Here is a 24,738-nt window from a genome sequence, read left to right as displayed (position 1 = left end):
AGAGTATCTGTCCTTTCACTTACAGCAAGACTAGCAAAATCTCAATGTGCAGAGGGAATGCGTTTGAATGCATTTATGTATTTCATCCACACTGTTCATCTTTCTGTACTCCGTCCATTAAAAATCCAGGCAGATAATCAGCTTTCATGATGCTGTATCCTGAAGTTAAGAGGAAATACCCAAGAATTCAACCAGTGGCCAACTTTGCATTGGGAAATGGCTTCCTGAGATGCAGCACATTTAAATAAGCCCTGCAGGAGGGCTGGGAAGCAAGGGTAGGTAACACAAGGAGAGGAAGCAAGAGGAGTAGAAGGGAGAGATGAGCCTGTCAGAAGACTGGAAAGGGAAGGGATGTTTTCAATCGTGATTTTTGAGAGCCTCTCTTTGCTAACACAGCACAGATGGAGGTCGTGGTTCTCACTCACAGTGTGACAGACGCACTCTTACCACGAGCAAAATACTCTGAAAGTAACTGCTGCCACGCAATGCAAGCTGCAGCCACCACAAGCTGGCTCTAGCATCCCAAATATGAATTGTCACATTTGAGGTTCAAATCAGAGCTGTCCTTCACTCGGGGTGCCCTTCATCTGAGGTCAGAGTTAGTTGTTGGGTGACAATTACGTAAGAGGCACAGATGAAGGGAACCAATGAGGAAATGGCTGTGGGTAGCTCTGACTTCTGGTAACGAGGATTTCTTTGTCTTACAGGCGGCCACAGGGGCCCCAGAACATTTGGATGCGTTAAGAAGCTGTTTCTGTCTTCCTGGCCCAAATGATCGGTCCCTGGAAGCAGCAGGTAACAAGGCATGATTTTTCATCGTTCCCTTTATTTACCTTCACCACGTGATACTCAGTTTGCTTTTCAGACGCTTCCGCCGTGGTTGCCCCTCGGCTGTGCCGCCGAGGGCCACGGGGATGCCGGAGGGGTGGTGGGGGGGAGCTGCTGGCAGCAGCCCGCGGTAGGCGGGAGAAGGTGGAGTTGAGGCAGGAGCGCCATTCATCCCTCTTCCATTTTGCCCTTCACTCACCTCCTCCAGGCTGCCTGCTGAGCTCCTTCTCCCGCCCCTTCCCCCTATTCTCCGCTGCTTCCAGCACAACCTGGGCAGCTGAAAAAAAAAAAAAAAAGAAAAGAAATGGGGAGACATAATTGTTTTTTATTTGTGATGAAAAGAGAAGCAGCCTAAATAGAGAATGTGAGAGGAGTAAGATGGGAGCCTTGCTTTTCATTCACACCCCCACGTTGCTCATTATTCTGACCTAGCAAATGGCCAGCCCCTTGGAGCATGTTAGGCATAATGTGGTGAGTACTCTACAGAAACCTCTCCTACTCCTACTGCAGGAACAGCTCCTGCATTCCTGGGAACTGTGGTCTTGTCCACATTCCAGAAAAGGGTAGCCTTTCCAATTCCTCCTTCCAGGGTTTCACCCAGCATTTGCCGACAGCACAACTCTCTGCAAACCAGGCTCTCTCAAGGTTTGCTGAGCTGGTAATAGCCCTGTTAATGCAGTCTTTGGTAACATGTGTCCATCACATGTAAGGACTTTCTATGAGGCTGCAGAAATATCCAGCAAGACTCACAGCCTCAGCCCTCAGTCTCATGAATTTAGCCCTTGGGGTTGCAGGCCTCTTGCAGAAGAGCAGCATTAGGGACAGAAAAAGGATCTGCAAAGAAGTATTTCTCCTTTCTGTTATAAACTCCTTTCTGTTCCTTCCTATCTCTGTCTTTGGAAGGCAGCAATGCCTGACTTACTATTTGGAAAATAGTAAGGGAACTTTGAGGGAGTCCTACCATCTCTAGGACATTGCAGGAATAGGAGGATCAATGGTATCTGGGGGACAGCAAGTCATTTTATCCCAAATCTGGGGTAAACAAGAAGGAAATAAGAACCCAGATGTTTATATTCATGCTCTTTACCTGTCTTTGAATCCTGACACTTGAGGTCAACTCCACACTCCAGTCAAACACCAACAGAGCCTCAGAGCAAAAATAAAACTCACCAGACAGGAAAGGTTTTCCAGACTTGAAGTCTCTGAAGGATGATTCAGGGTTGCAGAAGCAGTATCAGAGAGGCTGAGACAGCGCTAGCAGAGGCTCTGTGTGAACTTCAGTGCTCACAGATGAGCTCTGAGCTGGTGAGAGGAGGGTGTTTCAGCAGCTCACCCATGAACAGCCTCCCTAAGGAGCACTGCCTAAGGGCTTTGGCCCTGCTTAGCCCATGCCCTGCCCATAGGACCTGTGTCCACCTCACAATCCTGCACCATTGTGCTGTCTGCAGCTTCCATGATGCAGACGTTGGTTTCAGCCTGTGCAGAGTACAATCACCAGATACAGCAGGGGATTTCTGAAGAGCCACCTGCATACACACAGGTACAGGCCTCCAGCAAAAGGTCTTCTTTATGGACACCAAGCAGTTTTGGGACCTGCTGTAGCAAGAAGTATTGCCAAGCCCTCTATGCATTTCACCATGCGAAGCACATTACTGTGTCATTTTCCTCTGTCAGACTCCGAAATCCAAGGACATGGCTCCTGCCACAACTCAGGAGGTCGATTTCTCAACCACATCTTGCAACCTGCTATTTCCAGTCCTCTGGCACAGGTTCAGTCTGGCTCCTGCACATAGTGGGCCGGATGCAACAGTCAGCAGAAGCACCATTAAGGAAGAGAGCCCTGGGCTGGAGCTGGGATGAGTCAGTCTGCTCTCTTCCCTGTAATCCAGTGGAGCTGGTGATAGCTGAAGGCAACCACCATTCCCCAGGGATGGTGACAGAGGTGTTACCCTCCCCCCTGATTTGTGGAGATTCCCCACTACCGCTGTAGGTGCCACACACCGAGTACCTGCACTTCGTCTGTGGTTCCTGGTGGCTGTCCAGGGTCAGTGGTGACCCACAGCTGGCTTACAAAGTGCTCTCCCTGCTTCTGCCAGGCAGAGCACTGGTGTGTGTGCACTGTCCGTGCACTCAGCACAGGGAAACAGCTCCGTCGGTGCCTCCTACATGCCCACACCACAGAGGAAGCCTGGAATGAGTGCTGACCCTGCAGCAGCCGGGCATTGCTGCTGACTCTGGCCAGGAACCAACTGGCCACCAGCCACTGGGGTTATCACAGAATCACAGAATATTCTGAGTTGGAAGGGACCCACAAGGATCATCGTGTCCAACTCCTGGCCCTGCACAGGACATCCCCAAGAATCACAGCATGTCTCTGAGAGCATTGTCCAAACGATTCCTGAACTCTGTCAGGCTTGGTGCTGTGACCACTTCCCAGGGGAACCTGTTCCAGTGCCCAACCACCCTCTGGGTGAAAATTTTCTAATATCCAACCTAAACCTCCCCTGACACAATTTCAGGCCATTCCCTGTCACTGGTCGCCAGAGAGATCAGAGCCTGCCCCTGGGATTCCCCTGGTGAGGAAGCTGCGTACCGCAGTGAGGCCTCCCTGAGACCCCTCTATTCCCGTTACACCCTCACGATCCCTGTCGGGCGCTGCCCGGCGCAGGCCGGGAGCGCTCCCCGCGGGGGCCGCCAGGGGGCGCTGTGCCGAGCGGCCCATACCCACCCCCGCCCTCCCCCAGAGCGGGCGCGCATGCGCGGTGCGGGCGCGGCGGGGGCAGCGCGGTCCGGTCCGCGATGGGCGCGGAGGCGTGAGCGGCCCCAGCGGCTCCGGGAGCGCCGAACGGGAGCACCGCGCCCGCCACCACCGCCAGGCACGGCAGGGCTGGGCAGGGCTAGGCGGGGGCGGGGGGAGCGCCGCCGTCACCTGCCCGGGATGGCGGCGGGGCGGGGGGGGCGGTTCCGCCGCTCCGCCCCTCCCCGCCCTCGGCCCCGGCTGTGCTCACCGCCCTCTCCCCTCCGCAGAGGCCGCCCCCGAGCGAGGGAAGCATGTTCCGGCTGATGAGGGATGGCGAGCCGGAGGACCCCATGTTTGCCATGTGAGTCGGGCAGGGCATCCTCAGGATAGGGGGGAGGGGAAGCGGCGGGAGGGAGGGATGCGAGATCGTCCTGGGGATCGGCGCGGGGGCAGATCCCCGCGCTCCCCCTCGCGTCCGGACAGGCGGGCAGAGGCCTTTGCCGGGCTGCGGAGGAGCTGTCTGGGGACAAACACAAACATCCTCCCAGGGGGCAGCGCGGGGAATAACCTGGTTCGCGCTGGTCCCGTTTCCGTGATATTGGAGCGTGGTCTTGAAGGAAAGCATAATAAAGTAGGCCAAAAGGCATCGCAGCTGCCTGAGAGGAGGAGAGGGCTGGAATAGCTAATCTGTTTCTTTGCGCAAGGATTCCTTTTTCTTATGCAAAGTAGGGTTGCAGTTCGGATAGATAAAATCTGCTGTTCCATCCAGTGTTTGTTGCTGCTGTGCACAGGAACTCATTAATGGAGCTGTTGGAGACTGCTGAAGCAGTTGTCAAGTTCTGACGAACAAAGTAAAGAGAAGCCAACGGGTAGTTTTGAAACACGAGTATTGAAATCTAACAAAGGTCCCGACAACTCTTCCTGGGATTCCTTTTACTGAATGTTTTTGTTTCTGTCCACAGTCCAGAAATTGGATGCTATTGATAAATTTTGGCAGTGACACTAAGTTGGCAGTCCTTGCCAAAGCGGATAAGGAATAGACTGTTAACACAGGAAGAATTTGATTATGTTAAGCACTGAACTACTAGAAATTTTGTGAAATTAACGTATTTAGAAGAGTAGTAATTTTTTTGCTGATAAAATTGGTAATAAGCAAGAATTTTATCAGCTGCAAGCAAATTAGCAGGAGAGGAAACTTTGTCCCAGTTAGTCACAGAATGACTGTGTGTTCCTCTCATTGATGTGGGAGGTATGAGTCTAGCTTTTATTATGGGAAGCACTTCCAGGAGAGACAGAAAAGTACTGGTTTGTAGTAGGTGCTTTTGTGATCTCAGGAACAGTCTGCTGTTGGGGTTATTAACGCTCAAGAGGGATAATTGCAGACTATAAGATGTGCAGGAAAACAGCTATGGTATTTCACAGAAGTTTTTTACTGTGGCCACTGTGACTCTTTTTCCTTACTATCCTTTTCTTCCTCTTGCTTCTCTGGCATGTGTGAATGTGTGCAGCCCTCAAAGCGGAGGCTGCAAAAGAAGGGAAAACTAGTTAGGGACCCCAGTTATTGTTCCCTTTCCTTCTCAAATCTGCAAAAGCTGTATGTGATCTCAACCCCTCGACCAGATGTTGAGATGATTTGTGGTGGCAGAGGGGTGTCAGGCCACACAGTCCATTCTGGAGGTTTCAGTCTCGCATTGGAGTGTTTGTATGCATGTACGTGGGAGGGGTGAGAAGACAATATGCAGGATCTCATACTCTCTGGTCCTATCAAGTGTAGTCCTCTCTTTGCAGCCAGGACGGTCTTAGTGCAGCTCCCTGCAAAATGAAGAACTGTCCTTTTAGAAGGGCTTGATTGTTTTGCAGAGCTCTTAACATAGAGGGTTTTTTTAGCAGAAGAGGAAAGGACTGTGAAATGGTGGCAGGTCTGAGAAGTGACCTTCGTTTGTTAGAGCAGTGAGGTTCTGGAATGGCCTTGGTCATGCTTGGCTCCAAAGCAGTACAGGGAGCAGAACACCAACCTGCTTCTGAGCAGACAGCAATTAGTACCTGAGAAGGCTTCTGTGGTATAATACCCTCTATTACAAGAAATGAGATGGGATTCAGAGGTCCCTTCCAGCCCCAAGGATCACCACGCACAACAACGAATTCTCGGGATTCTCAATTTTCGGCCCGGAAAGGAATGTATAGTTACGTTAGAAAAACTTGGAGTCACAAGGGGTGGATTGTATGGGTCTTTGCCCTCACCATTTTTCTCTCAACCCTTCCAAAAGGGATCCTTTTGCCATCCATCGACAGCACATGAACCGCATGCTCTCTGGAAGTTTCGGGTTCGGCCCACTCCTTGGCATCACTGATGGGACCACACCAGGGGCTCGCCAGGCTGGCCGCAGGATGCAGGTAAAAGGGAGGCTGAGTACAGGGTAGAACTTCTGGAACTACCTTGTTGGCTTGTATTTCCCACTGTTCCTGGGTTGGGCACCCTCCTCACCTTCACATGGATGGTGGGTGCAGCACTGATCTCTAAAGCAGTGGTATTCTGGTCCTTCTCTTTACTCCACATCCGTTAATACGTTGAATGCAACTGCATTCTAGGTTGGATGGGAGGAAGGGAATAAATATGTTATTTCTAGAGGACATGAATTAATATAATTGGGAGAAATTTAGGAACATTACCTCATGACTGGTTTGTTAGGGGTGATACGTTTTGGACCACCATGACTCCATGGGGCACTTCCTTGATCTGTTTGTAGAGCCTGAGTGTTCCCAGTTCTGTTTCTGAGAAGGATTAGTGTGTTCTGATGAGGATCTAGTGTTTGGCTGTTGCAAAGTCATTCTCTGTTCTGCTTTTCTGTTGTCCTGGCAGGCAGGAGCTATTTCACCCTTTGGGATGCTCGGCATGGTAAGTTTTCTGTTTTTCTGGGTCAAACTGGAGGTTTTCCAAGTAGTGGCTCTGTACTGAGATTCATCAGTACAGTGTGCAACCAGTACTAAAATGTAGCAATCTGAGCACAGCCACGTAGTGAGAGGGGGAATGTCTGAGGAGACCAGGATGAGCTCTAGATTTATAGTAAATGGAATACAGAAGAGGGTATTGAACTGAAACTGGAAGCATCTGGTTTCTCTTGGATCTGTCATTGAGTTGCTTTATAACTTCAGACCTTTACTTTGTTTCCCTCTAATGTTTTAATCTTGTCCACAAGCTGGTTTAGAGGAGAGATTCTAACTCTGTTTATATGGGGAAGTTGTATTTGCACCTTGACCAGAGAAAACCCATAAAGCTGTTATAGCACAATATTTCACGGGAATTGGGACAGTTAATATCCGAGAAGAGCAGGTAGTCCCTTAATAACCTCATATGTCTGAAAAGAAGCTGTGGATCTGTTTGGAGGTAATGGAGGAACTGTGAGAATGCGAGTAAAGGACTTGGCCATCAGTAGGCAGAGGTGGTTATTGCATCTCTTTTGCCAGTGGTAGCGGACGGAGAAGCCAACGGAATACTTCAGTTCAACAGGACTGAAATGAGAATGGCTGTGAGTACGTGAGAACACCGTGCTTGGAGCCTGCTGATCTCCATCGTCTACTAAAACAATACAGTGGAAATAGCTTATTCCAGCTCCAGCAACTTTAGCTGTCTTACACTGCAGAATTGCCTTAATGAAAGAGACTTCCATGTCCTGGAATTTTTGCAGCTCAGAGAAGGATTAATAAGACTGCAAACAAATCAAAGCATAATAATATTGCATGTGAGTACTGCTCTGCTGGAAACGAGAACAAGAGGCTACTCGAGGAAATGAAAAAAAAAAGAAATCAGCAAGTTCGAAGTGACATCTAATTTTGTTTACATATTGTGCAATTAACCCGTGAGACCTGCTGGCCCAGTGTGTTACTGCAGCCCTCAGGTTTATAGGATGGAAAAGGCAGGTGTTTGTAGGGAAAATAAGCAAATTGTTGTTATGCTAGAAAGAATACAATCAGTGGAAACTTCCTTAAGATTGCTGTTAGTGCACATGCTGAGATTTCTTCTCTTAACTTTGCTGAGTACCTGGACTCACAAACCCCAGTGCATTGGTAGTTGGATCCAAACTAAAAAAACAGCCTTTGCCAGAACACTTGGGCAATGCAACCTGGGAGAATGGAGAGAACAACAATCTCAGATTCTGGGGACTTTTTTCTGCACTACTGAAAGAAGGGGAAAAGAACAAGGTTTCTGTTCTTAGGTTTTTGTCCCTTGAAGGTAGTTTTGTTGTTCTTTCCTCATGTCTCTTTCCAAACTAACTAGTCTTGTCTTCTCTTTTGCTTTTTATCAGGCAGGTGGCTTTATAGATATGTTTGGGATGATGAATGACATGATTGGAAACATGGTAAGAACCCTCCATAAACCCTCTGAATTGAAGGGAGTACTGAGGGTGCTCCTACCACCCCCTCTAATGTCTCCCATCTTACTGTGCTGCTTGGTATGGGCTGTGCCCCAGCTGTCAAGGTGGGGCTGTAAGCTTTGCTTCATCGCTGGGGACTGTGACAGAGAGCTTGTTCCTGACTGCAGGAAGAAGAGAGGGATGAGGAAGGAAGTGTAGGAGTAGACTTGTTTAGAAAGAAACAAGTATTAATTTAACAGGAAGATGTATTCTCCAGAAGAATGGACCGATGGCGATTATATTCTTCCTGTAGTAATTTCTTCCTACTTCCTACAGAGAGAATTAACTGCCATCTCTTTTTGCCTTCCATTCCTTCTTGCAGGAGCATATGACAAGTGGTGCTAACTGCCAGACATTTACCTCCTCAACTGTCATCTCCTATTCCAACCTGGGTGATGGGCCCAAAGTCTATCAGGAGACCTCAGAGATGCGTTCAGCACCCGGCGGGGTAAGGAGGAGGCTGCTCACTTTGCTGTGGGTGGGTGGGCTTTGTTTGGTGTCTTCTGTGGGTGGCCACCCACAGCACTTTGGCTTCACAAGCAGTTGCAGCTCAAGGAGCACATTGTGGTTCTTGTGACTCACTGAACCATGCCGAAGGCTGCTGGGAGGAGATGGGAAGCACTGGGGGGGGAATCCATTTTTCAGTCTTCACTGCATTGTGTTTGATGTGCTGGGAGTGGTGGCAGTGCAAGGTGGCTGAAATACTGCAGGCGAGAATCAGGGTGCTGTGTGGGGCTGGGAGAATGAAGGGAAGTGTTGATTCTACATGGGAATCTGCCCCCAGATCCGTGAGACTAGACGAACTGTAAGGGACTCGGACAGTGGCCTGGAACAAATGTCGATTGGACACCACATCAGGGAGAGGGCCCACATCATGCAGCGGTCCCGGAACCATCGCACGGGTGACCAGGAGGAGAGGCAGGACTACATCAACATGGATGAAAGTGAGTAGTGCCCATGTCCTCCTCCCAGCAAAGCCAGGTGCTGCTTCCCCAGCTCCTCCCCATCTGCACTTGTTCTTTCCCTGCACAGGTGATGCAGCCGCATTTGACGATGAGTGGAGGCGAGAGACATCCCGCTTCCGGCCGCAGCGGGGGCTGGATTACCGGCGTCATGAAGGCGGCGGTGGCCGTCGGGCTGAAGGGACTCGTCTCGCGATCCAGGGCCCTGAGGATTCTCCCTCCAGACAGTCCCGTCGGTATGACTGGTGAACTCAGAGCAGACCTTGTGGGGGGTGCAGCGTGGCCACCCCCAGATCTACCTATGCGCTCTTGTAAGTCTTAGCAAGTTTTTTTTCCTCATCTCCCACTGCACGGTTGCCTCTTAGCCACAGGATTTCCTTTTGTTTGCCCCAGTCTTACATTATTTTGAGGTTTCAATTGGAAATGGGTTTTCCCACTTTGAGAGAGCAGGGGAAGATGTGAATATTGAGAAACTACTGTGCTGAACGGGAAGATGGAAGCCGTTCAAGTTAGCTTTGTCATAAACAAAAGATGTGTGGCATCAGCCTTAACTGATGTTATTGTACGACATGATGTAGGATTGCAATCTGTGGAGTGTTTATACTGTCATTGTATAGAACTTACAGAACATAGAAACCATTTGCTGTCCATCCAGTTTGAAATACAAGTAACTGCTGGTGTCTGCTCTCCCGTGTTTTGTATAGGGCTCACTAGGATGTGATCTACTCCTTGAAAAGGGACATTTTTCCCTTTTTTTGATGTCTAGATATCAGGTTTAAACATGTCTTTTTCTGTCTTCTGTGCTGCTTTCTAAGCACCACTTACTCTTTTTATGTTTTCTGTTTCCCTTCCTCCCAGGTACAGACAGTGAAACTCTGAAGCCCCTTCAAAGCACCACTTGGACCCTCCTCAAATTTAGTATTAACCTCCCTCTCACTTCAGAATTGAAACAAAGCAACTAATCTGCATTGCTCTTTTTCGCCCCATTTGGGTGCTGCAGTGGGGCATGGGGAATCTCACTGATGTGCAAGGAACACATTAATTGCCCATTCCCTTTCTGCTGTCCCTTGGCTCTGTTCTTTCTGCCAGTAGTGATGGGCATGAGGAGCTGCCACCTTGCCTCTTCCATCCTTTCCACTCTTTCTGTGCTGGGTTGGGCTGGCTCTGAAGTTTGTGTTTAGTCCCCTGTGAAAGGAATATGAGGGAATTCTGCTAGAACCCCCTGTCAGTCCCCTTACTGGGACAGAGGCTTCAATTCCTCTCCTGCTCCTTGGTGCATCTATGGAGAAGCAGAGAAGGTTGTGTGTGTTAGAGAAGGGAGGAGCAGAACAGAAGCTGGATCAGCCTGTGGGCCCCCCGACCCCTCTTCAATCAGCTCCCCCACTTTTTTAATTTGTGAAACTTGTAACTAGATGTTTACTGAATAAAGAAACAAACTGTAAAGAATTGTTGGAGCAGTCTTTACTTTCAGCTGACCTAATTGTGCCTGCTGTGGAATTAAGTATATTTCCACATCCTTGGGAAATAGCTGAGGAGAGACTTGGTGTTTAATTCTAAGGTTTTGTTTTCTTACAGAAAATAGCCTTATATCCTTCCCATATAGTCACACAGTGAGATGATGCTCAACATGGAAAGAAGACCCAAGACATCACAGTTTGCAAAAAATACCCTTTAATTGCTGTAGTTTTGCTGAGCACTCAAGGGAAATTGGCTGGTCTTTCTTGCTGCCTGGTCATCTGTGCAGCCCTGAATTGGGCCTCTGGGGTTCCTGCACCACCAGGGAATATTTCCATTATTTTCTTATTATTTCACTGCAACCGAGGCTGATGTTACGAATGACCTTTTCTCAACTTCTTCAGTATTAGGTGAAACTTGAGAGGCATTAGGAATACAGGACTAGGGAAGATCTCCTGGGTTCTTGGCCAGTTTCCTCTTCTGGCACGTGCCCTTACACAAACCTTTTCGTCATCTTATTTGGAACAGAGGGCAGGAAATTATGCATGGCTTACACTTGGAAGTGGTGTGCCAGAATCTTGCCGTGTATCCCCATGTTTTATGTGTGGGCACTAATACAGAGGCAGGCATCTCGCTGGGGACTGACTGTCTTGCTCAGAAAAAAGAATGCAGAATCTACCCTCTGAAAGCTTAGGGTAGAGTTTGAACATGTTCCACCCTTCAAGGAAGCGCAGGGCAGAACCTTTGCTGGTGGCAGATTCTGTCCCCACTTTGCTGTGCTGTTTTGTCCCATGAAAACCACAGTAGGAGTCATAGAATCATAGAATGGTTTTGGCTGGGAGGAATCTTAAAGATCATCTCATTCCAACCCCCCTGGCATGGGCAGGGACACCTTCCACTAGGCCAGGTTTCTCAGAGCTCTATCCAGCCTGGCCTTGAACACTTTCCAAGATGGGACATCCACAGCTTCTCTGGGCAACCTATTCCAGTGCCTCACCACCCTCATAGTAAAGAATTTCTTCCTAATATCTAATCTAAGCTTGCCCTCCTTCGGGTTAAGGCCATTCCCCCTTGTCCTGTCACTACATGCCCATGTAAAAAGTCTCCTTTCAGTCCTGGTCTGAAGGTGATGACTCCACATCCAAGTGCAGTTGGAGAGGTCTCCACCATCTGGGAGAGTGAAAGGAAGTAAGTGTTGGGGGGGAGTAAGGCTGCTGCCTCTGAAAGTGGACTGACTTTCTGGAGGTAGTGTAGTCAAGGCAGGCCCTGAAGAGAGCAAGGCCAAAGGAGGAGCTACACAGAAAAAATCAGGGTTTGGGAGAGGTTTTGTGGGAGACAAGTGATCTTGGGGTTGCCAGACTGTGAAAGAAGGAACTGGAACAACAGCAGCCCTCATCTCTGGTAGTCTTGAGCCAGTGCAAGAAGCGGCACATGATGTTTTGATCCAGCAAAGAACCAGCTGAGCTCACGAAGGTGCTTACGGGTGGTGGTAACCAGCTGTGAGGGCCGGGCCAGTCTTTGAGGTAAAGTCTGAGAGAATAGAGAGGTGGGCATGGTGGTGATGGGGTTTAATGTTGACCTTTAACTGCGAGGATCCATTCCTCTTTGGGCATGGATTTCCTAATCTTGACCTAATCCCAAATCCTTTTATCTGGATTCAGCCTCTGCACCCTATAGGGTGCTGTCCTGCTCATGGATTTAGTACCCTTGTGTGCTCTTCCATTCTGCAGTGGGAGGGTGTTTTGCCTGGCTGCCTGAACCTTGCTAACTGCTGTACAGTCATTTACAAGATCCTGGCCTTCTCCAGATGTGACAAGGCTCTGGTGGTCTAAGGAAAAGTTCAGGGAGAGGAGGACCTTGTGTTAAGACAGAAGACCAGGAGAGAGTTTTAGAGATGCCAAACACAAAAGTACGGGAAGTATATTGGTCGGGTGACCCCTTTGCTTGTCCTGCGGCTGACACAGTACATTAACTTCGGACTTTGGAGAGCAGGAGCTTTTTTTCCCAAAGACAGGAACCTCCCTTAATTCTTCAAGTCCCGGGAGGCCCTTCTTCACCTGCTGATCTGGCTTCTGCTGAGGAAATGGCCTCAGCTGCCCCAGGCTGCCATTGATCTGGTCATGGTGATGTTTTCGGATCAGCCGTTTAGAGACTTTTGAGAGGAGAAGAGAATGTGAAAGGAAGGAGAAAGGGGGCAGATCTGGACTCCAGTAGGAGTAATATGTACTGGCACTGATGCCTTTTGCTGAGTGACTACAAGTTGTGCTCAGGGCTCTCCCTTTCGCCGGTACTCTGGTTTGATGAAAATTCCCTTGCTAATCACTGATGTGGGGTATTAATCCAATGGAAGCACGCAGAGAATTGCACAACCAATGATCTGCTCCTCTTCCTCTGTCTTTAGACAAGCTGTGAGGAGCTCCATGTTGTTGTAAGCAGGTGCCAGAGTTCTGTGTGTGCAGCAGTGCTCTAACTGAGCTGCCTGAAAACAAGAACACCTGTGCAATCAGCACGCCCACCTATTACACCACCCTAACATCACTGTTTAGGCCAGACCTGCATCAGGTTAATTTTTTTCTATTAGTTACATTTTCAAGTGAAATGGTTTCCCATAAAAAGTAGTCCATTTATGGTATTGGGGCGAAGGGAAGGCTGGGATGATTCTGTTACACTTCTGAAATGTCTGACAGCTGTTCCAGCAGGATGGAAATAGAGGTTAGATGTTCCCAATATGAAAATCAAATCTGTTTATTTCAGATGCACAGGCTGTGGTTCCAAGTCATCCTTATCTATCCGATGGAGACAAAATCCCTTCTAGCTCCTTCTCCCACAGCTGTCACTTTCAAATTGAACTAGTTGAAGCACCAAATCAATGCATTTCAGTGGTACTTCTTGGATCTTCCTAAGGAGCAAGTAGGGCACCTGAAGTGAGACACAGGGGCCTGCCATGCTTTAAAGAGACAGAGGGAGGGGGAGGTGGGTAGAATGAGGTGGAGAGAGGCTGAAAACACTGGTAGAAAGGTGGATAGCATAACCTTGGATAAGAATGCATTAGCTACACGCAAATAAAACAGAAACTTAGGAGGTTTTATTTGTTGTATACTTAATTTTCCATAATTGAAAATTTATTATGAAAATAAAAACCATTAGAGCTAGTGGGATCTTCGTCCTTAAAGGTTTTTGTTGGTAGCCCTGAAGGTCTGTGCATCTTTCCCTGTACTTTTTATAGCATTGAGAAGTACTGGGAGAATTGTAGAACACTGGGGAAAAAGAAGTCTGGGAAAGTTAACCTGGTGCCAGTATTTGTAAACAAAAAATTAAATTATATCCACAGCTGTAAACCAGGTAAACTGGCATTAAGTCAAGATAAGAGATGGAAAATGCATTAAATTTAAAAACAAAAATATGTGCCTCAGTGCTTATAATATTTATGATCTCACTTTCTCAAAATTGTTCCTGTGTAACAACTGTGATAATTTCTGATTAAATCATGGGTTGGGTTAACAAAGGCGCTACAGCAACCGGAAGTTAAAGGTCACACCAGCACGAGGCATCTTATCTGGCCACTTAAGACTATGCTCTGATGTAAAATAAATTAGCAGTTATTGAAACAACGAAAGGGCCAATATTATAAATTTTAGTTCACTGACAGATTTCAAGTAATGAGGGGGAAAAGAGACTGTAGAATATGAAATTATTTCCAGTAGGATGTTTTTCTGAAACTAATGCTCATTAGTAACTTGATTAATGATCTGAAAGAAGATATTAAACCAGTGCTGCTGAAGCTTTCAGAGGACCCAAAGAACAATGAAAGTGATAAATGATGGAAAAGGATGCGATGTGCAGAACAGTCGGTAACTATTGGTGTGGTGTTTATTTATAAACAGTAAGTATTTTTGGCTGCACTGAATGCAGAAAAGCCATTCACCCAGGGACATAAATGTAGTCTGTGCTCTTTCAAGATGGAATACTGTGTTCTGGAAACTCTGGAGGGACTCCAAAAGGAGTTAGGGGATTCAGAGATAACTGAGGAAATGGATGGTTCTTGCATAATTCTTCATCTGTGGGGTTGGGTTACACTTAGATGCATTAGCTCATGTTCACCAAGAAGGGAGGTAACATTTCTCTCCGATGTCACAGTAGTGAACCCATTGTGTGAAATCTGGGTGTTGGACTCCAAAAAGGACACCAAAGAAGACTCAAGAAACAAGGATGACTCAAGGCCTGGAAACACTAGCACTACGGGATAATATGAACTCAAGACTCCTGTGTTTGAGTTCATTCCACTGGAGCATGCACTGGCATCTCCTATATGGGAACGAGGCTTCTGACAGTAGAGGGCTCTTCAACCTAGCAGAAAACCTGCAGCCAGCTCACGGTGGAACTGGGATTGAGAAGCAGACCTTCACTTGGGAGCATTAGAGCACACCTCGGTTTTCCAGCTCTGGCCACTCCAAACCCTGATAGGGCATCTTGAAGAGAAGCTGGAGAGTGGGCACAGGAAGAGGGTGAGGTAGCTTTTGGCCAGTCAAGAAACCAAACGATGTGACTACACCTGTCCCTTTGGGCTTCAAAAATCTATGAATAAGAGAGGAGAGTAGGCTGGCACAGGGCTAGACTGCAGTGAAAGGTGGGAAGGGAAAGAAGAGACCCTGTGACTTGAAAGAGACTTCAAAGCAGGTGGGACCACAGAGCGAGCCGTGGGAAACAGAACTCTCTGTGGGCACAATGGTTTGTTTGGGAAACAAATACGCACTTCCATGGGGCCAAAGTGTAAAATCCCACAGGCACTGGCTTCAGTGCAGGAGAACAAAAGAATTTAAGATAGACCTCCCTACAGGGTCTAAGTTAAAATTGACTTGTTTGACTTGCAACATTTTTCTACTTTTCAAAGCACTCTAAAAAAAGACTTGATTTTATTTTTTAGTCCTATCTTAAATGTAACTTTTTCTTTTTTCCTCCTGGGAATCTTCTTTTTTAAAGACAACACTTCAAAAAATGTTCCCATGGGGAAACTCCACTTGGGTTGTTATTACTTCCACTATCTCCTCACATCTGGCTGGGTTTTTAAATCCTGAGGGTACTTAATACAAACTTAGGGTGGGGAAAAAGGCAATAAAAGGAAGAGGAATAAATAGAATACCTATCTCCAACTGCTGGTGCAGTAATGTTCAGAGGTAGGCTGGAAGCCTCACAATATCCATCCCTTACTAATAAGAGAAAAAGAGAACAAAGATTGCAAAATATAAATAGGTGAGTAAATAAATAAAATGCAGGTACATTGCCAGATTGGATGTGGGTATCACACAGGAGGATGTAGGTGGCCTTGAAGGTGCCAGTAACAGCAAAAAGACTGAAGTTCATAGCACAAAGTGAAAGGGAAAAGGAACATAGGACCTAAAATCAAGATTTTCTTAGCTGTAAACTGGAACTTCTTCAATTATAACCAGCAGAAAATAAGAACCACTCTGGATCAGCAGTGAATCATTTAATAACTGTAATCACCTGCTGAGGCATTGAGGAGAAGACAGGCAATCTGGGAGGCATTTCTAGTAGCTATAGGTATGTGTTACTGCTCCTGTGCAAGATGCTGATCAGACTTTACCTGTGGAAGAGAACTGTGCTCATTTCTAGCCAAGAAAGCTTAATTTGAAGTGCAAGTGAGAGCACTTTTGCACTCTATTTGAAGAGTAAGTAAGAGAGTATGGAGAGCTCACAGTATATATGAGGGGGCTGAATTGGTTAGTTAAGCAAAGTGAAGTCTGTCCTCAAGGGAAATAAACACCAGGGAGGAAGTACAGCTTCAGCTAGAGCTGTGCTGGCACAGGCACAAGAGAATATAAACTAGCTGTGAATTCATTTAAGCTGGAAAGTGGGGACAATAAAATTAGCCAGTTTGGGGTTGGCACTTGAGAAGCTTTTGCTAGGGATCATGAGACCGTACTGGTAAGGCATCACACTTGGTCACCAGGGGCATCCTTCTTGCTTTTGCTCCCACCAAACAGATCATCTTCCAGCATCCCAAAAACAGTGCTAAATACTTCAGAGGCAGATGCAGGGAAACCTGCAGGAGACGAGGCAAAGCCTTCCCAGAAACATTTTCTCCTGATCCGAAGGGGCCAGGGCTTCACTTGTGCCTCAGAGCAGGAGGGTGCAGAGTTGCTTTTAACACACACACAAGTTGCCACAGGAATTCTGAACACTCTTGTTACTGTATAAAGGTCATGGCTCTCTAATCCAACTGACATTTTGCTGTCATCTACTGAATCCATCGCAACATGAATATAATTGCACAAAGAATTTTTGCAAATGAGCTCCTTTCCTTGGCAGTGGCAAAGCCTGCCACCAGCAGAGAAGGCAGACAAAAGTCCAGCCTCGTTTCACACTGCACCAGCAGGGATGCTCCTGGAAAACTGCAGCAGCTGAAAGAGAAACACCCAAAAGGTGGGTGCCTGAAGAACCAGTAGAGAAAGCAAGTGGGTTTTTGTATTTCAGCTAAGCAGTGACTAGTAATAGGAAAAGGGATGAGGAAAGAAGAGCCATGCTGGTGGAAACACAGACAGACACCCATGGCGAGGATGGCAAAAAGGGAAAGGGGTCACAGAAGGAAAACGAGTAGCTATTCCAGGGCATAAAAAGGAGATAAGAAGGATGTCAGAGATCTGAGAGATGCATTTGCAGCAGCTGACATGGACTGTGAGATTTTCCTGACTACTCTACCTTGCCCTTTTTCAGAGTCCTGCATAGCCAGGGCCTCATCCCAGGAAGGATGGTCCAGCCGCGGCAAGCGGCAGGCACAGCCCTCAGTGGCTGCTGTTGTCAGGGAGCCTTTGTGCAAAGGTACAGACCTGCGGGAAGCAGACCAGGACACTCATCCATCTGCGTCAGTTCATCCAAGAGACCAGACAGCCAGGCACCCAAAAAAGCCTTCACAGAAGCAATGAGCCAAAGCCTTGTTGGAGCGGAGGCAAGGCATCCCCGCAGGAAGCTCCAGGGGACCACGCTGCTGCATGATCACCCTGCAGACCGGTGAATGCAGGCTGGCTGGCATCACCATGACCACTGCAGCATGCTCATGGGATGCTGCAGCACCACGCCCCAGCTGGCACTGGTAGCTCACAGGAGGATGGAGGCAGCAGGCACGTACCCTGCTGCTGGGCAGAAGCAGGGCTGCCATCCTCCCTGGTCACCCCAGCCAGTGTCACCTGGCACAAAGGAGACTTAGTAATGTTTGACAGATATTTCAATGCACACTAGCCCATCCATTCATCCCAAACCAAACCATCCTGCCACAGATGCCATTTGGAGAACAGAGACAAGGGTGGCCTCAGCAACCCCAGTAAACAAAATGTTGTCCCCCTTTGAGCTGAGGGCCATTAAGCACAAAGACCATCTCTACCTCTGAACATACCTCAGCACAGAGCAGGGGAGGTTGGGGAGAACCTCAAACAAGTCCCACAGGGCGCTTGCCCTTCTGTCGGGCTTCTCCCCTCTCACCAAGTACAGACAGGCACTGCAGCAGACACCAAGCTGCCGGCAGCACAGTGCCTGACACCTCCATCACCTTCAAGCTCCCCAGAGGAAATTGTGCCCCAGGAATGCAACAAGAATTACCATCACTAGCCTCAATTCTTAGTAAGAATACGTGGTTACCTCTTGACACAGGGCAGCTGGAGGTGGCTGGCAAAAGTCAGACATCAGTGACAGAGCCATTCAGGTCCTGTCCTAACTCCTTCCTTTTCTGAACCCAGATGTGCAAGCCCCATGTATGATACCTGAAGGGGGTTGCAATGAACCACTGCACAAGAGTTGTTACACCTTCTGCATTAGGGCTGGCAGTTGTCCTGTCCTCATGCTGGGATGGACATTTCTCCATACCCTCTCTTCTACAATCCCCTAAACCTCATTTCTTTGCAGGGCTTAGGGTGTCATGTATCCAGATATTTCTGGTTTACTCTACTCAGAGTCTGTTTTCTCAGTCTTTTCTTTGCGAAAAAAAAAGGGTTAAAACCCAAAGGCATTTAAAAATTAAAATTTACAATAATGCTCAGTACTTACCTCACTCTTGCCATCTTCAAAATGTTTTTATAAATGTTAACTAATTAATTAATCTTCACATCTTTTCTGACTGAAATTTAGAGTCACGACTGAAGTGAGTAGGAAAATAAAAAGTGTGGTTTTCAGGGGAAGGGCAAAGGCAAACCTATGCTCCTGCCCTCTGTTTGCCATCCAGCAAGGCAATTTGCAGCAATACTTTCATTCTGCACTGCAACCCTCTCATGTATTTTTCAGTCCTACCAAGGGTCTGAAGTAATTTTATGTGCTACCTTCAGCTTCCCTTTTCTTAATGGAGGTCTTAAAAGGTGCTGCCTTTGAAAAGTAAACAAAATGGAAGACTCTGGGAGTTCTGCAGATGCTCCTTGATTAGATGCGTTTATTCTCAAACTCTCTTCAAATCCATAACACAACCAGTCTCAAGAGGGACAGATAGGAAGGGGAGCGAGGCCTGTGGCTGTGCTTGGCAAATGCTTCTACCAGAGTTGAGCTGACCCTTGGAGATGGGGGCAAACCAAATGCCAAGTTATGGCAGAAGGACACAAGCAGACTCGCGCTGACAGGGATTGAGCAGTGAGGATCTGAGTCTGGGGCTTCAGCACGGCCTGGGGCTGGTGTGGTGAGCCCCTCAGGACCCCACGCTGGTCCACGCTCTGGCTGCTGTCACCTGTATGTGGGGGTTTTGTGCTCACCAGCCTGATGCCAATGTGTGTACAGAGCTCAGGGGCTGCTCTGCCTGGCCTTGTGCTGCGCATGCCACTCACACAGGCATTATCACACGCAACCCGTGTGGAACTCAGTGCTGGCTTCCAACTCCACTCCCGGGATCTGTGGCCTGGATTTAAACTGTGGATTCAGGGCATTTGAACAGACCCTTTGTGCCCAATAGCCACAGTGTGTTTAAAGAGAGCAAAGCCCAACAGATCAGAGAGGAGCTGAAACACTCGGGACAAAGAGCTGTTACAGCTGCTCTTCCTAAGCAGCAGCGGAATTCTTGTGGGACACAAATATCCTGCTCCGTTATTGGTAACTTCAGCTCTCCCTGGAGGTGACACTGCTCCAGCCCAGCTCCCGTTGGACCTCAGCCAGTGGCTGTTAGGACACATGCTTTGTCTGGCTGCTCAGTTCCCTCCTGAGCCAGTTCTCCTCACTCTTTCACATCACACCCCAACGGCTTTGCAAGCAGCAAATCTTTCAAAGGGCGTGAGGTGCCAGACATTTGGCAGGTGCTTGACAGGTATCACCTGTTGGCACCTTGGTCCCAGACTAGCCCTTCCCAGGAGGCAGGAAAATCCAGCATGCACAGACTGTTACTGCTTCTTGCAGACGTTTGCAAACACAGTGCCTTTCCTCACTGAGACAGATGAAGGTGATGTGACACACAGGGAGGAAGGCTCAAGGTGATTTAAATAAAAGCTGGAAGCGTTGTCACAATCTCTCTCTACAACTTATGGAAAACAGGATTTGTCAGGTGGATTCCCTATTGCTGCAAATTCGTCAGATCTCTCTAGCTGGGTTGAGACAACCCTGGCCCAGCTATACCCTCACATGCTCCTGCAACCAGATTTGTCTTCCATCTGGACAACTTCACACTAAACCTCTCCTATATGGCACTTCTATGCCGGGCGACTACAGCAACAGGGCTCGACACCTTGAGCCACAGAATGGGGTAAAGGTGTGGGGCTGCCCAAGGCCTTGGAAGACCTCAGCCAGTGACAGCAATCACCCTGAACAGCCTGGCATATCCCTGTCCCGGGCACAGCCGGCTGGTATGCCCAGCCCTGTGATCATGCACAGAGGGACAAACCTGCTTGGAAGTTCTAGGAGTTCATAGGTTCGGGTGACGGGGCTTTCCCACTGACAGGCAGTGCCCTATTACAGCAGTCTGGAATTAGCAAAGCAGCAATATTGCATAAACCAGCATTTTGTGGTGTTGGAGGACTGAGATGGCACCTTGCTACCACCAAAACAGACATGGTCTCTCTCCCCTTCCCACCCCCTTAACATGACCTGCTCACACCCACACTGCCTCAGCTCCAACTCCCACATATCTGCACAGGGAGCCGACCCAGGATAAAACCCACCCCCAGGCCAGTGAACCAAAAAAGTCCCCATACAGACAAAGTTCACAGTTTTCCCTCATTGGATTATTTTTTTCCTGTGGTTTGCTCACACACAGAAACCCAGGTTCAGGGAATCAAATCTTAGCCTTGGCACAAGATGCAGAACCAAGCGGGGGTGGGAGTCATGGTGTCAATTTACATTTCCATCAGTCTACCCATAGTCCTGAAGCAGCAGTGCAACACTGACATCCATCTGACTCGGCTCCAAGCCAGCCTCGAGGAGGCATCCTTTGGAGAATCTGATTTTTTTTTTTTCCTGGGCATCTCACAGCAGTCAATTTTGCTAATTTGGGTTTTTTTCAACCAGACTCTAACAAGAACCAGGAATGGCTTGTGCAGCATCTATACTATGAGAACTCACAATGGGCATTGACTTCGTTACCTTTACCTGTCAGATAAGTCCCCACATTACTTTCTGTTCCATCCAGGACCAGTACTGACACAAATATGAATTCACTTTTCCTCAGTTTCTGCATCTTCCTCTGAGACTACCCGAAAATCACCTCTTTTGAACAGTACAGATGCAAATCAACCACACAAGAAACTCTGTAAATAAGATTTATGATTAATTCTTGCTTTATGGACTCTCATCCCAATAGAGCTACTATGGCACTACGCTTTGGAAAGGGAAGTGAGTATTTTGAGGATATTCTACTGCAAAATGGGACAGAGGCTCTCAATATCATGCCTTATTTTGGAACCTCCAGAGTCAGTATACAAGGCCAAGAGATGCCACCACAGGAGCACGAGTTTGTATAGATATGTCCATAGAACTATTATTTTATTGTTTTATATATATTTATAATATATTTATATTTTTTTAAAAGAATCCCTTCAAAAACTACCCTCCCACCTAGCAAAACAAAGATTAAACAATCAAAGATGGCAGCTGCATCCTGGAGCAAATTATCCCAGGGGTCTCATAGAGCCAAGACAGTTGCTGAGCACCAGCACCCTCTTTCCAAGCTTCTGTGATGCCCTCTGGGTGCCAAGGTGACTGACACACCCTTATGGCTCTTGAAATTGACCTGTCAAAAGACAGGGAGAGAGAAAGAGAGAAACACATGGCCCTGGCGATGGGGGATTGAGCGGTTGGGGAAACAGCAACGCATAAACTGGAAGCTCAGAGTGTGAAATGCTGTGATGAAAAGGAGGGAGATACTGCCTGGGAAGTGGGTAAAGAAGACAGGAAAGAGAACAAACATGCAGGAGAGTTAGCTCGTAAGATGGATCTCAGAGAAGAGCTCAGAAGCATCACACTTGGGACCCTTGCTACCCCTCCATCCCCCAAATCTCTTCCTCTCACCCTCCCAGCTGTGAAGGGAGATCCAACTAGTTTGATTTAGACCAAATCTTCGCACTGCCCCGGAGCCTGTGGAGATGGGAGAAAAAAAAAGAACATAAATCAGAGTGAACACTCAGCCTCATATCTCACTTCCTTTCAAAGGTGCACACAGAGAAGCACAGCTGATGTTCACACACACACACATGCTCTGTCTGTTTGCCTGCACTCCTCACCCTTTGGCTTTGGAAGTTTTCTTGCTCGCCTGGCGCTGGTTGGTGCCAGGGGCTGGCTCCCTGAGCTCCGTTAGGTGCTGTTCCGGGTCTTGGGATGTGGCTGCTGCAGCAGCTGCTGTTGTCACTTTAATAGTCTTCTTCAGGTTTGCCACCTGCAATAGCAGCGAAGCAAGAAACAAGGGATTTCATAAGGTTTTTAGTTTGTTTGGGCTATTTTTTATTATTTTTTTTTAGTTTTACTTTGGGGTTTTTTTGTTTGTTTTCAAAGGAAGCCCTGGAGCTAAGAGCTGCAAGCTCATGTCAGCTAAAAGAGCCAACAGCTGTCCAGGCCCCTGCACTGCAGAGGAATGTTAAGCTGATTTAGGGCTCTTCTTCAGGCACAAGCCCTTGGGAGGTCTGGCCTAGGGAAAAGGCAATGCCTCACTTCATCAAGGACTGTAACAACCACAGGGTACTGGTTCTAGTCATTTTAAAGCAAGGGGCACTGACTGCTCCCTCCTGTGCCCCACTCACCTCACTCTCTATCTGCTGCTTCAGGGCCAGCTGCTGCTCTTTGTGCTGGTTGGCCCGGCTGACCTGTTCTTCGATGCCCGACAGGACAACCTCGCAGCCCTGGCACCTGGAGAGAAGACCCAGAACTGAACAGGCCAGGGAATTGGCACAGCGTAGAAAGAAATGTGAAAGACAGCAGATTTCAACTCCAGAGGCCAAAAACACTGGAAGGCGGCAGCTACACCAGGCAGGGAAGACAAAGGATCAGAAGCCTGATGTAATAACACAGGGAATTATGTTATTACCCAGGAGTGGGGACAGATAACAAAGCCATGCTGGGTTAGGAACAAACTACAGATAAACATTCAGGAAGCCTCCTGCCAGCAGCCAGGACTGTGCAAAGGCTGATGTGGCTTCATCACCCCTCCAGCCAGCCACAAACAGGGGAATTTGGAAAATTATTTTCAGAAATTACTTTCTCCTGGAGTATGGGAAAGGAGATCAAGATCAAAGGCCACCTCCCAACACCACCCACCCCCAGCGACACACAACAGGATCCAGGGAAGCCACTGGCCACTTCTGCAACCTTTTTTGGGTGTTAGCAATGGGGGCTTCCTTCTCACCACTCCTGCAATGTGCGGGTGATGGTGCTTAGCTCCTCCCTCCGGATGTCCCTCCCAATGCTGTAATCCACCTCCAGGCGCTGGTTCCGCTGATCCAAGCTCCCTCGCAGCACATCTGCATAAACTGCCTCAATCACCAGGTCCTCCAGCTGCCGGACGTTCTTCAGCTGTAATTGCTCCAGCAGCACTGAGTAGGGGATGCACTGTGGAAACATGATGGTAACTAGCATGAGGTAATCCCAGTGCGGGGAGAACTCGGGGAAAAACAGGGCCACTACCTTGATCTTGGCAGCCAGAGTGACAACTGACAGGTGCCTCAGTTTGTTCTTCTGAGCTTCTGTCAAGGGAGGGAGGTTTGCTGCTTCAGCTGTTGTCAGGGGAAAGAACAGGGTATTAAAATTTATGTCTCATTTTCCATTTCCCAGGTCCGCACAGAAGCATCTGCACCACACCCATCTCTTACAATGCCCGCACACCAATCCTCCAAGTGATGCTTTGTCTTGCCAAGCCATCCCCATCAATCCTCAGCTCAAAAGACCTTTTCTGAGCAGCCTTTTCCCCCATCATCACCTTCAAGTCATTCTCTCTAGCTGTCCCATGCCTTATTTATGGAGGTCCACACATCCCAACGGATACCTAAGTCTTTCCCCTCGTCCCTCAAAAACGTCACTGTCAAGATGCTCTTCGGCAGATGGCAAATGGCAGCGTTAATTACTGTCAGATACCTGGAGGGTCTGGGGGCCCAAACCACAACCAGGCGTGTCTCGGGTCGGTGGCACGGCCCTGGGGAGCTGTTTCGGTAAGGGAGGGCCCTGGTAGTGGGGAGCAACCTTTCCTACCCTGCGGGATCCCCATCACTGGTCCGGGGGTTCCTGGCCCCCGCCCCGCGCTGTGCCCCGGGCCCGGCCTCACCGAGGTAGTCCGCGTAGGTGCCGTAGGCGAAGATGGTGAGCAGGCGGAACACGGGGGAGAACTCGCTGTCGGCCAGCTGCGGGGACACAGGGTCAGGCGGTCCCGCCGGGCCGCGGGCCGGGCCCGGCAGGGCCGCGGGGCCGAGCGGGTCTCACCTCGCGGACGGCGGGCATGTCCAGCAGCTCCCCGAACACGTAGATGCCTGGGGCCTCCAGCACCTGGTGGATCAGGCTGGCGAGCGCGGCGCCGCGGGCCGCCTTGGCCAGCAGGAGGAACTGCTCCTGGCTCTGCCCCGTCACCTTGCCCTCGGCCGCCATGGCGGGGCCCGGCGCGGCCGCGCTCGCTCCCCCGCAGGCTCAGCCCTGGCCCCGGCGCGGCCCGGGCGCTCCCGGCCGGCCCCGCGCCCCGCCCGTCGCAACACGGCCGCTTCCGCGTCTGACGCGCACCCGCCGCCCATTGGCGAAACCGCCGGCTCGTCCCGCCCTCGCAGCTTCCCCATTGGCGGGGCCGGGCGCCGCGCGGCGGCTCGCGCCCGCCGCCAGAGCGCCCCCTGCCGGCCGGGGTGCGCACTGCCGGCGGCGGCTCGGAGCCTGTGCCGGCCTTTCCCGGCCATCCCCGGCA

The 24,738-nt window shown here is 49.0% G+C and overlaps 2 protein-coding genes across 2 annotated transcripts; one reads left to right on the top strand and one right to left on the bottom strand.

Annotated features, from left to right (window-relative positions):
* Positions 1-3,600: 3,600 nt before the first annotated feature.
* Positions 3,601-10,388, top strand: MLF2 (myeloid leukemia factor 2). The gene is made up of 9 exons (XM_017814760.1): positions 3,601-3,704; positions 3,856-3,929; positions 5,836-5,962; positions 6,429-6,464; positions 7,873-7,926; positions 8,303-8,428; positions 8,765-8,924; positions 9,013-9,253; positions 9,801-10,388. Exons 2-8 carry the CDS (start codon positions 3,880-3,882, stop codon positions 9,189-9,191), a joined length of 732 nt encoding a protein of 243 aa, XP_017670249.1. The 5' UTR covers positions 3,601-3,704; positions 3,856-3,879; the 3' UTR covers positions 9,192-9,253; positions 9,801-10,388.
* A 10,730-nt stretch (positions 10,389-21,118) lies between these two features.
* Positions 21,119-24,529, bottom strand: COPS7A (COP9 signalosome subunit 7A). Its single transcript, XM_017814759.1, has 7 exons — positions 24,273-24,529; positions 24,118-24,193; positions 23,484-23,572; positions 23,206-23,408; positions 22,604-22,709; positions 22,091-22,242; positions 21,119-21,944 (listed from the first exon to the last, which is right to left on the bottom strand). The coding sequence occupies exons 1-7, from the start codon at positions 24,432-24,434 to the stop codon at positions 21,905-21,907; spliced, it is 828 nt and encodes a 275-aa protein (XP_017670248.1). The 5' UTR covers positions 24,435-24,529; the 3' UTR covers positions 21,119-21,904.
* Between the last annotated feature and the right edge of the window lie 209 nt (positions 24,530-24,738).

Source organism: Lepidothrix coronata, unplaced genomic scaffold, assembly GCF_001604755.1.
Source record: "Lepidothrix coronata isolate B3197 unplaced genomic scaffold, Lepidothrix_coronata-1.0 Scaffold46, whole genome shotgun sequence".
NCBI lineage: Eukaryota > Metazoa > Chordata > Aves > Passeriformes > Pipridae > Lepidothrix > Lepidothrix coronata.
This window is presented reverse-complemented; position numbering and strand designations above follow the sequence as displayed.